Here is a 13,130-nt window from a genome sequence, read left to right on the forward strand (position 1 = left end):
ATAGATACACAAGTTCAAGTTTAAAAAACGAGCAGTGCACATTTTATGACTGTTAGAAAAGAGCTTGTTCATAAATTTTGAAAGCAAACAATCATGAGTATCAAATCACTATGGTGTTTAAAATTGTATAGAGATATATAGAAAGGAACATTATGACATTTTAATTTTAAAATGTGAATATTCTCCATAGACCAAAAATGCATCCTTTGCAACTATTACTTAAACTTTAAAAATATTATGTCAGCTTAAAAATGGGCAAAGGATTACATAATTGACCAAAGTAAAAACAAGTCTATCATTTGCACTCTCTCCTGTGTATGTGGTCCCAGGGTCTGGGATACCATACCCTTCAGTTTGCCTGGATTTACTGTCTGCTTCCAGGTTGGCCAATTCCTCAAGCTGTACAGTTGGGATTTAACCTTCAGGAGTCATTCCAACAGGAATTTGACCTTCATGAAAATACAGCTATTATTAAGAAAGTTGGCACATTAATTTTTATTTGCAAGAATTTACTCTCTTATTTGAGAGTAAATGAATGAGTTTGTCAGATTTTTTTCCCACTAAGACATGCCTTTGGAAGTGAAGAGCAGAGAGCGCCAATTAGGGATTGAGTCTTCACAAGGGAAATGACAGTCGCTGTAGAACAAAAATGCACAGAAGGGAAGCTAGAGTCCCAAGGAGGCCAAGGAGACAACATGACCTCAGTTTTTCTTTTTCTTTTTTTTTAAATTAATTTACTTTTTATTGACATATATTTGACTTACAATGTTGTTTTAGTTTTAGGTGTACAGTAAAGTGACAGGGTGTTTTATAAAACACACACATATATGTATATATTCATTTCAGTTCAGTTCAGTTGCTCAGTCGTGTCCGACTCTTTGCGACCCCATGAGCTACAGCGCTCCAGGCCTCCCTGTCCATCACCAACTCCTGGAGCCTACCCAAACTTATGTCCATTGAGTTAGTGATGCCATCCAACCATCTCATCCTCTGTCATCTCCTTCTCCTTCTGCCCTCAATCTTTCCCAGCATCAGGGTCTTTTCAAATGAATCAGCTCTTCACATCAGATGGCCAAAGTATTGGAGTTTCAGCTTCAGCATCAGTCCTTCCAAAGAATATTCAGGACTGATTTCCCTTTGAACTGACTGGTCAGATCTCCTTGCAGTCCAAGAGACTCTAAAGAGTCTTCTCCAACACCACAGTTCAAAATTCTTCAGCGCTCAGCTTTCTTTACAGTCCAAATCTCACATGACTACTGGAAAAACCATAGCCTTGACTAGACGGACCTTTGTTGGCAAAGTAATGTCTCTGCTTTTTAATATGCTGTCTAGATTGGTCATAACTTTCCTTCCAAGGAGCAAGTTTATTTTAATTTCATGGCTGCAATCACTATCTGCAGTGATTTTGGAGCCCCCAAACATAAAGTCTGACACTATTTCCACTGTTTCCCCATCTATTTGCCATGAAGTGATGCGACCAGATGCCATGATCTTAGTTTTCTGAATGTTGAGCTTTAAGCCAACTTTTTCATTCTCCTCTTTCACTTTCATCCAGAGGCTTTTAGTTCCTCTGTCATAAGGGTGGTGTCATCTGCATATCTGAGGTTATTGATATTTCTCCCGGCAATCTTGATTCCAGCTTGTGCTTCCTCCAGCCCAGCGTTTCTCATTATGTACTCTGAATATAAGTTAAATAAGCAGGGTGACAATATACAGCCTTGACATACTCCTTTTCCGATTTGGAACCAGTCTGTTGTTCCATGTATATATATCCTCACTTATATTCTTATATATTCTCTCACTTATATTTTATATATTCTTCTCATATATATATATATATATATATATATATATCCTTTTTTAGATTCTCTTCCCTTATAGGTTATTACAAAATGCTGAGTAGAGTGCACTGGGCTCTACAGTAGGCCCTTGTTGTTTACCTGTTTTATATATAGTAGTGTGTGTACGTTAATCCCAAACTCCTAATGTATCCCCCCTCTTGCCCTTTGGTAACCTTAAGCTTGTTTTATGTGTCTGAGAGTCTGCTTCTGTTTTGTAACTAAAATTATTGGTACCATTCTTTAAGATTCCACAGGTAAGTGATATCACATGGTATCATCATTCTCTAACTTATTTCACTCAGTATGAGAATCTCTAGATCCATCCATGTTGCTGCAAATGGCATTGCTTCATTCTGTTGCTTACTAGTGGTGGTGGTGGTGGTGGTGCAGTCACTAAGTCACTAAGTTGTGTCCAACTCTTATGACCCCATGGACTGTAGCCACCAGACTCCTCTGTCCATGAGATTATCCCAGCAAGAATACTGGAGTTCCTCCTCCAGGGGAACTTTCTGACCCAGGGATCGAACCCACATCTTCTGTGTTTCCTGCATTGACAGGTAGATTCTTTCCCACTGAGCCACCAGAGAAGCCCAGCTGAGTAACATTGTATTGTATGTACACCACATCTTTACCAATGCTTACGTTGCTTCCAAGTCTCAGCTATTGTAAATAGTGCCGCTATGAATGTAGGGGTTCATGTGTCTTTTCAAATTATGGTTTTCTCCAGATATATGCCCAGGAGTGGGATTGCGGGATCATATGGTAACTCAGTTCTCCATATAATTTACACTAGTTTACATTCCCACCAATAGTCACAGCCTCCAACTGTTGGGAAGGGTAGGCGAGTGTATGTGAGGTAGAGATCAGCTTCTTACCTTGGCGATCTTGGTGACGACCAGTGATGTCAACTGTATTGTTCTCAGGGGTAGGCAGGGGCATGTGAACAGGAGGAAGAATTCTGCTTGGCCACTTTCTCCTTCCCTCTCCTGAAATCTGAAGAGAGAGCCTTATTTCTACCTCCAGACTGTTGGCTTTCTACAGCAAATTTCAAGATCCGTGTTATAACTGTACTTGCAGGGCTTGGGGCAGCTTCGGGGACAGGCAATGACAGTGCGGGGGCGGGGGAGGTGTGGAGGTGAATGTGTCCCATGTTTGACTTAACGACAAGTGAAGCATTTGCCATATAGATTAGCTGTGATCTGTTTGAAATACCGATGCACTTTCTCTCCCCTCTGGCCCTGGGCCACTTTTCCCACAAGGTGGTAAATGCGCTCGAGAAATGTAAACTAATTTTCATATAAGCCTAAAGGGAAAAATAAGATAGAAAGCAAATATACAGCAAAGATATTCACATAATATGTTTCAAAATCAAATAGAAATGATTTTGTAGCATCAGGTCTTCAGGATGATTCAGGCCACTGTTGCCCTCTATTTAAGAAGTTTTATCAATAATTGATCCCTTTTAACACTGGGTTATGTTATTTCATTTACTCCTGGAACAACAACAGCTGCATTTATAATAGAATCTCTTAACACTCTCTCCCTCTCCTCCCTCCCTCTCCCCACTCTTTCTCTTTCCCCTTTCTTCCCCCCTCCCCTCCCCACTCTCACTCACAGATGTACCATAGATGATCGGGTCACCCGGGTGGCCTGGCTGAACCGCAGCACCATCCTCTACGCCGGGAATGACAAGTGGTCCATAGACCCTCGTGTGATCATCCTGGTGAACACGCCAACCCAGTACAGCATCATGATCCAGAACGTGGACGTGTACGACGAGGGCCCCTATACCTGCTCTGTGCAGACGGACAACCACCCCAAGACCTCCCGTGTCCACCTCATCGTGCAGGGTGAGTTGATTGGACAGGGTGCTGACGTTCCCGTCAGCGATGCAGAGGGCACATGATCTCAGTCTGTGCTTCCCCCTCCTGTAGAAAGACACAAAAAGCCATTCCTCTGCAGAATCCAGAGACTGAGTGTGTCCTGGATCCCTTCCACCTGTGGGTGTCTTGACTAAGCGCTGAGGATCTTCACAGAGCTTCTCAGGTTTATCTCTGGTCCTTCTGTTCTCATTCATAGGTTGTTTGGTATTGTTGAGTTGGTTGAGCTTTCTAGGGTTGGACAAGATATAGAAATATAATATATCATATGTTAGTTACTTAGCACTCTGGAGTTAGGGCAAGATACTTTAGGAAATCGATTGTACTACTCTCTGTTCCTGTTATTTTTCAGAGGCTTAGCTCATGATAAAAGGTTAATAATATTGATGTAAAATCATATGATGTATGGCTGTTTTTGCATAGCTGATGGTTACGTGTGATCTGGAAAGGGGTTCTCAGTGTTGTTTGGCATTGCTGTTGTGTCTGTCTATACCCTTTTAGCCCCAGAGTGGAGCTGAGGTCAAGAGGGATATTAGTCAAAATGTATCTAGGTCTACATTGGAAATAAATTTATATAATTAAAAGGGGGCTCCCTAACTTCCTCTCCTGTTCTCCTTTAAAAATCTGAATTAATATAACCCATGCATAGTATTTAAGAGTTTTGCATTTGAATTTTACTTTGTTGGAGAAAAATGGGGTTGAAAAAATATCAGAATCTCAGATATCAACTATTCAATATTAAGAATTAAAAACTCACACAGAGAGCAGCCATAAGCTTTGGGGAGGCATCGTAAGGCAGCCCTACAGATGAGCTTATGATGAGCTATCCCCTACCAACACCCCCGTGACTGTGCAAAGCAATTTCCGTCAGGTATCTATAAATGGTGCCAAAGAGGTACTGAGCAGACCAGCCCCCAGCCCCCAGGGACACAGCCTCCCTCCACCAAAGGGTGGAATCTTCTCAGTGTCTCCTACTCCAACATCTTGGAGCCATGCATTGAGCTCAGAAGGAAGAATGTATGTGACTTAGCATCAGTAAGTGCCTTTAATCAGATCCCATCTGCAGTCAGCTTAATGGATTTTTTTCAGGTTGTGATTTGTGTGCGGCATTCTTGCTTAGCTAGTATGTATTCCCTCATTCCTGCCTTTCTAAAATATATAATTTTGCTCATTTCGGTTGGTTTCATGGGGAGTTTGAGTAGCGGGTAAAGTCTTTTCATGCTTCAGTCATGTATAAAATTTCAAGGGGACCATTCTTTTCTTTTGGCTGGAGATCTTTGCTAGTGGGCCATCTGGGCTCTGACTCCAAAGGCTTTGATAGTGGCCTGAGCATTGCCGGGGCTCTGTCTGCTCCCAGCAGGCCCTGGGGCTGACGTAGCACTTGAAGCTTTGCCTTCATTCAGCCTCCAAACCTTTCTCTGACCCACGTCCCCCCAGACTCCCACATCTGATGCCACACAAGGACACCTATGCTCCCTGCTGTGTCTCTTCTCCATCCACATCTCACCAGTGGTATGGCTTGGGATGATCATGTCTCGGGAGCTACAAGGCAGCCTGCCATCTGGAGATAAAGACAAGTACCACGTCTGATGCTTCTCCTCTGGTGAGGCCCTCCCCAGGATCAGTCATCTGAGATGAGTGGGGATATCTGCAGAAAACAAGAAAGTGTGAACTCTCACCACCCGCCTGCCACCTGGGCTTGGTTCCAGAGCAGCTGAAATTCTCAGCCTAGGAAGTGACGCCTCCATGGCACCTCTGTGGCCTTGACAGCAAAGTTATCTACAAATTCAGGAAACTCGGCGCTGAAATAAAAAAGAACTGTCAGGCACTATACGGAAACAGACTCAAACAGAACAAGACTCTCGCTTTTCAGGAAAGAAGACAGATTGTACAAGCATGTCAAAGTCAACAAAGGCCGTAAAGGGCTCATGGCTCAGAGCTGCAGGGATAATACTGCATAAGAAGCTTGGAAGCAGTTTCTGGGGCTGGATGTGGAAGCCAGTGAGGTCTCTCCATGGGCCTCAGGGCCCTGGGTCATAAAGAGTCTGGGAAGAAGCAGGAAGCAGAGCAATAGAGTCCTTCATCCCAGAGGTCACTTTCTCAAGTCTCCACAATTCGGGCCAAGTGACTTCTGTAGCTCCTATGACATTCAACTCAGAGATCAGGAGGGCGGAGGAGGAAGGGAAATGCCTCCTCTCGGAAATCTTAGCAGACTGGGATTCACATTCATGGAGAAGCTAAACAAAGGTATCTAGGGAGCTGCCTCCTCCTCCATCTTGGTGAACTATTGCTGGCTTGTCTTCCTTTGGGGACCATTGAGTTTCCAGCAGGTGGAAGCAGAGACCCCATGGCTCAGTTAGAAGGAAGCCCGGGAGTCTCTCCCTTCCCAGCAGCGGTCGGCTTTCGTCCAGCCTATAGATTAATTTTTCAGACTTAGTGTTAGTTCAGGTTAGATAAAGATAATGAAAGTTTCCTAATCCTCTTAAAGAAGATTTATCTGACCGAGTAGAAAGCTTTTGGAATACAATAAGGCATGTATAAAACTGAGGCCTAATCTTGCCTTTAATTTCCAACTGCTGATGGGTATTGATTTTGCAATGAGAAAAACTGAGAAATTTCCGAGCTGCAACTTGTCCATATATATATATATGGTATTTATTTATCTCCTGTCCATTTGAGAGTATTAGAATCTCATCACCTCTAGCAGACAAGTGCCATGAGCCAAAGGGCGATCCCGTGGGCTCTGGGCTTTGTTGTTCCCTCCTCCTGCAAAGTGGAGTAACTGAGAGATGCTGTATCACTAAACTCGAAGTCTGTCTGTCCCTGTTTTATAAGGTGGCCTCTCCACATATCTGATGGGATTGATTTCCAAGTCCTTCTCTTTAAGGCAAGAAGCTGCATTTATTAAAAGAATATCACTGGTCCACGAGACACATCTTGACCACCTTGAAGGGATAACTTCAAGGCACCACGTGATGGTGTGTGACAGTGTAGCTGAGACTGTGTGCCTGGTGTATGATGCTCAGTCTGAGACTGCGTACCCAAGCGTTAAGGGAATTCAGAGCATGGGGCTTAGACAGCCAGGGTGGGAAAACCTATCCGGCAGCCCTGTGTGGGATGGGGTGAGGGATGCTCCTCCTGTGATGAGGAGCTGAAGGGCACAGTGATCAGGTCAGGCTGATCACTCAGGCTGTGAGGACAGCAGGCTGTGGGTCTCCCTGTAGGAATGGAGAAGGTTCCTTCAGGAGACATCATCCAAGGGAAATTGCAAGGGTTAATCCCAAGGCTTGAAAGAGGAAGAATTAAAAAGATATCACCTCCCTTTTAGAGTCTGGGGAAATGTTAGATGGTCTTGCTAGTAACTTTGGAGTTAGGCTCCTCAGCCACTGGGAAAGGAAGGTGTTAGGGTTGTGAGCTATAGGAATAAAGAAAACACAGATGTTACACAGGAGTTACAGAACTGAGAAATGGGTATAATGCAAGACAAGAAGGGTATGTTTGAGATTCATCATAAATTTACTAGCATGAGAGTAGGTATGTTTTGTGAGATTAACTCTTCCTACTAGAGAACAGTGGGACTTCCCAGATGGCTCGTTGATAAAGAATCTGCCTACCAGTGCAGGAGACTCGGGAGATGCAGGTTCAGTCACTCAGTTGGGAAGGTCCTCTGGAGGAGGAAATGGCAACCCACTCCAATATTCTTTCTGGGAGAATCCCATGGACAGAAGAGCCTGGTGGCTGAAGTATATAGCGTTGCTGAGACTCAGACACGACTGAGAGACTGAGTGTGCACTAGAGAACAGCAGACATAGCACACGGTTTGGGGCATTCTAGGCTTTTAGCAAATGTTTGTAAAACGGACGAAGGACAGACTGATGCAGCAGATGAAATGGCAGAAGAAGGCAGTGATCCTGAAGTCCCTGCAAGCAGATAGGGGCAGGCAGGGAATATTCAGGCTGTCCAGATGACTCAGAGTGGACAGTGATTGGAAAGAGGTCCTTGGAGGGATGAGGTCATCAACGTGACAAGCCAAGAGACACGTTCTAACAAGGATCAGATGAGTTCTGTGAGCTTGCTTAGTACTTTACAGCACTGGTCACAATCTTTGCCTCATTTGACCCTCACAACAAGCCCTGGGAGACATCAGGGCAGCGACTGTTATCTCCGTTTTGCAAATTAGATCACTGCAGCTTATGAAGTTAAGAGACCAGCCAGGGTCCCCTGTGAGTCAGCAGCGGAGCAGGTCTGAACCTCGACCACTTGGCTCCACAATCAGTGTCTCTCCAGCACCTGCCACTCCCTCCACTGGCAACCTCATCTAAAGTGATTTCTCTAACCCAGATCCATGGGGACTTACCAGTTCTCCTTTCTTTTTCCTGCTACTGATGTTTCACTGTACAAACAGAAACTGGGGACAGAGCTCAAAAAAGAAAATGAGAGGGAAGGAGCAGGAGTGGGATGCTAGAGCCATAAAAGATGGAGAGGCTGAAAGACAAAGAAAATGATAATTAATTTACCAGTAGCTCATCCCTCCAGGGATATATGTTCTAAATGTTACCTCTTTACCCTGTGTAAGTACTGAGAATACTGGCCCCTTGGAGGATCCAGAATCCAGTTGTCATTCTGATTGTTGCGAACTCTTCAGCATCCTGGAGCCTGTGAACATCCTCCTGTTGCAGTTTCTGTCACTGCCAGGGATCCATAGATAGGAAAATCTGGTGCATCTTTGCTCCTTGGATGTTAGTATCTCTGTCTGCTCTTCTGGCTAGTTCAAAAATCTGTTGACTGCCAGACACTTGCTTTCATGGATCAAACTCCTCTTGCTAAACCCAATTTTAGGCAAAGGGCTAGAAATGATGAATTGTGTTAACAAGTCTGTGCAGTTTCTATATCTGCAAAGACTGGGGCTTTGAGCCTGGAGTCAATTCAGGTGAGACCGTGTGGTACCCAAGTTTAGTTCAGCAGGGAAAGAAGTCTGATTCTCCACCCAGTCCGGTCCTATGTTCCACTGGGTGTCAGCCAGTCCCTGTACAGGGCACATGAGTGTAAACTGATCTCAGCTGATCCTCGTAACCTCACTGCAGAGTTCAGACCATACTCATATCTCACAGATAAGGAAACCAAGGCTCAGAAAGAGTCAGAACTTGCCCAAAGATGATGGAGCTACTAAATGCTCTCAGAAATCTCTGCGAGGCTTGTCTTTCGATGAAAGCTCTCAAAATACACACAGTGAATGTTCTCTGCATGATCTCTTTTGACTAGTCTTCACTGAAGCCTTGGGAGAGCGAACAGGAAGTCTCCACATTCCAAGGAAAAAACCCTGAGATTCAGAGTTGATTTCTCCAAGTTGTACTGGCTAGCCAGTGTCAAAGCAGCCCAAATGCCAAGAGTTGTTTTTCGTTTTGTTTTGTTTTTATTGAAGTAGATTTGATTTATAATATTGTCTTAGGTTCAGGTGTACAGTGAAGTGGTTTAGTTATATATGTATGTACATACATATATGTGTGTATATACATCTATATATATATCTTACGTACATATATATGTTTAAATTATATTTATATTTTGTAGATTATTTCCCTTAGATGTTATTAAAAATATTGAGTATAGTTCCCTGTGGTGTAAAATAGGTCCTTACTGATTATATATTTTATAGACAGTAGTATGTATATGTTAATCACAAACTCCTAATTTACTCCTCCCTTTCCCCTTTGGTAACCATAAGTTAGTTTTCTATGTCTGTGGGTCTATTTCCATTCTGTATGTAAGTTCACTTGTATCATTTTTTTAAGATCCCACATGTAACAGATATCGTATGATATTTGTCTCTGTCTTACTTAGTTTGGAGAATTTCTAGGTTCATCCCTGCTGCTGCAAAAGGCATTATTTCATTCTTTTTATGGCTGAGCAATATTCTGTTGTATATCTGTACCACAGCTTTATCCATCCATCTGCTGATGGAAATTTAGGTTGCTTCTTTATCCTGACTATTGTGAATAGTGCTGCGATGAAGGAATTTAAATTCTAGACCAAGTGTTGGGTTCACATGCCAGATTGCTAACTCATAGCTGAGTAGAAGGGCAGGTACATGTTACTATTTGTGAGAAAGATATAGCAGTTCTGAGGTGATGTGGAGAGGGGTGGCTCCTCAGGAGACCATTGTGCGGTGGAGTGGTCCTGGCTGAGGCTGGTCATGGTGGATGGGGGCCGGGCACCTGGGGGACCATCTCCAATAAGTGAGCGGGGCACGCCTGCCCAGGGGTGCCTACTTTCCACCAGGGCCTACCTATTTCCAACTCTTCCTTTGTTACTCACCTCTTTTTCTCCTCTATTTTCCCCTTTTGTCCCAAATATTCTTTAAATAGTCATTTAAATTAACATGCATAATTGTGGGCCTAAAGAACAGTGGGCAGTCAACCTGAAATCCATTTAATTTATTCGGCCTGTATTTTAAACTATAATCACACTTGCTCTTTACAGAGGCAGAGTGGGAATGTGGAAAAGAACAAGACCAGGCATTAAAAAAACTCCCTCCTCAGCCTGAGCTCTGCTCCTCTGTGCCCCTGGCATGTTCCCTTCCTGGCTTCTTATCCCAGGTGAAGAAGACAAGTGAATGTAAATGATTTCCTCCAGGTATACACATGCACACCTTAACCTTACTCCTGTGTGTGTGTGTGTGTGTTAACAGATATATATGAAAGACATCCTTTTCTTTCCTGCTTCACCTGATATTTGTAAACCCCCAAACTCACATCAAATGTTGAATATATGCTCGATTCCTAATTTCAGGGTTGGGTAAACCAAGAAAGCAATTACAACTTAGAAGAATCAGGACTGAAATCGGTGCCTGCAGCAGGCCGTCTGTCCCCAGCAGAGGGAGGCACTTGACGAGTTGTCCTTCACAAGGAGGATGTCCCGTGCAGGTCCCTCCAGATCTGGCCTCAGGGCTGGAATGAGACTCACACTCAGTCTCTGCAGCTGTCCTGTCCCTTCCCTCACGTTGTGTTATGCAGACATCTGTTGGAATTAGACACATCTCATGGCTGAAACCAGAGAAGGCAATGGCAACCTACTCCAGTACTCTTGCCTGGAAAATCCCATGGATGGAGGAGCCTGGAGGGCTGCAGTCCATGGGGTCACTAAGAGTCGGACACGACTGAGCAACTTCACTTTCACTTTTCACTTTCATGCACTGGAGAAGAAAATGGGAACCCACTCCAGTATTCTTGCCTGGAGAATCCCAGGGAAAGAGGAGCCTAGTGGGCTGCTGTCTATGGGGTCCAACAGAGTCAGACACAACTGAAGCAACTTAGCAGCAGCAGCAGCATGGCTGAAACAGAATCAGTGGTCATCTCCACTCAATCTTCTACATTATCACGTCTTTCCTGACGTCATGCGTAGTTGCTGACAACACAGTACAAAACAATAAAAAAAAAAATTTCTCATTTTATCAAGTCTCTACTTCCCCTGTTGTGAGGAGGAATATGGGACTATGTTCAGCTCTGCTTAGAAACTAAAATGATAACATACACAGTTTTTCAGGTTTCGTAATTGCTTCTTTTGTGGCTCATGGAATTCCATCCTCCTCTCCATGAAATATGCAGGTCCAGCCTCCCGCTAGCCTGGGTCTGGAGACTATATGCTCAGTTCCTCCAGTAACACTCATGATCTTTAAATTATAGGAGCAGGAAGAGCTAGGATTTCCCAAGTTGAATGAGACCAAGGCAGAGTCTGATGCTGGATGAACACAAGTCAGGGCTGGAGATAGTTTGAGCTTGTCTGCCAAGAGGGCAATAGTTCCGTGTGGGAGCCCTGGCTTCAGTTGGGTCCATCCAAGTGTGTGAGCCGGTTTGGAGCGCACCGCAGACTCTGTGATCCAAGATGGTGCTGCCAGTCCTGGCACATGGTCTGGGGACACATACAGGAGCCAGGAAGGGAAGTGGCAGAATCCAGAGCTACCATTTGCTTATTTGCAATGGAACTGAACAAACAGAGTATCATGAAGTCTGCCCTCAGAATTGTCACTGATATGGAGATGTGGGAGAAAATGAAAATGCCCGTTATGTTCTAGTTAATTTGCATGGTGATTTCAGCAGATGTCACTAGCTCAAGTGAATATGAAGAGATCTTTCCTATTGCTGTCAGCAGGGGAAGCAGCGGCACTTTAGAAGAAGGGAAACTTAGTAAATATTCATCAATTCTCGTCATAGTTGAAAGTTCATCAGGACCCTCCTATAGTCAGGATCCCACCTAAGATTTCAGACTTCACTACCACAGGGTTAGTCAATCATAGCCTAGCAACAGAGCCATCTGTGAATTTAGAATGGCGATATTTTCCTACGCGCAGCATGTGGACCCATATTTGAAGACTATTACTTGTAACCACAAGCCTAGTTCCGAGCCTCTCATTACCAGGTTTTACCGGAAACACAGTGTCTGAGCAACAATACCTCTCTACTGCACTTTTTCCTGCTTTGGCTTCTCATCAAGGTAGCAAAAATCTTTGACTGTTTTCTCTCTCCTCATTCTCTTCACTCATCATTCTCCTCTGGAAGTTCAGACATTGAAGAACAATAGAAACAAAGTAAAACAATCCCAGGAAAAGCGGTCAAAGATATGCCTTTGAATAATTAGAAACCACGGCTGTCATGTCTGAGTACCAAGCATGACGGTCACTTCACAGACAGGATCCAATTCTGTTTCCCAGTTAACCCAAGCAGGCGGGATGCATTTTCCTAATTTTTTGAATGAGGAAACTGAGGCTCAGAGAGTCTGAGAGTCAAGAGCTGAGAAGAGCTGTGATTTGAGCTCTGCTTCATCTGTAGCGAAACCAGCACCTAACCTCTCTGTGGAACCTCCTCTGGGTTCCCTCCCTTTTCAATAAGTCTCAGACCAGACTGACTCACTTGTTCATTTGCAAGGCACATGCTTGCTTTGCCAGGTTATCTCGGTTTACAGAATCTCAGTCTCGTATCTCTGCAGTCAGGATCTATCCTCCTTAAACCTCTCTCTCTTCTACCTTATGAATCTTAGTGATTATGACTTCTTCCTTGGAGTTAATATCATTGCCACTGAAATCTACATTTCTATTTCTTAATTTCCCTAGTTCTAGCCTCTTATTTCTGATTCTTTCCTGAACTCTCTAAGGTGGGTACCCCCTAGGTATCTTTGTGTGCCCCACCCTGGACTTCTCTTCTTCACTCCAAAACCTCTTCCTCCTCTTTTAATTCAAATTTCTATTCACCAACACACCATCCTTGTATAAAACCTTGGCTTCAGTACTTTCTCTCTCTCTTGATTAGCCATCAAAACAGATGTCATGTCCAATAAAGTCATTCTCTTCCTTCCTGTTCGTTCCCACAACCACAGCCACCAAAGTGCAGCATCTTACCCTCTAGTGACTTTTCAC

The 13,130-nt window shown here is 43.9% G+C and overlaps 1 protein-coding gene across 1 annotated transcript in view; it reads left to right on the forward strand.

Annotated features, from left to right (window-relative positions):
- OPCML (opioid binding protein/cell adhesion molecule-like) overlaps positions 1-13,130 on the forward strand; it is a 527,809-nt gene that overhangs the window by 283,280 nt on the left and 231,399 nt on the right. Inside the window, 1 exon segment of the mRNA XM_010844694.1 lies at positions 3,459-3,691. Within this exon segment, the coding sequence (XP_010842996.1) occupies positions 3,459-3,691 (233 nt within the window).

This window comes from Bison bison, unplaced genomic scaffold, assembly GCF_000754665.1.
Source record: "Bison bison bison isolate TAMUID 2011002044 unplaced genomic scaffold, Bison_UMD1.0 scf7180017864205, whole genome shotgun sequence".
NCBI classification, from domain to species: Eukaryota; Metazoa; Chordata; class Mammalia; order Artiodactyla; family Bovidae; genus Bison; species Bison bison.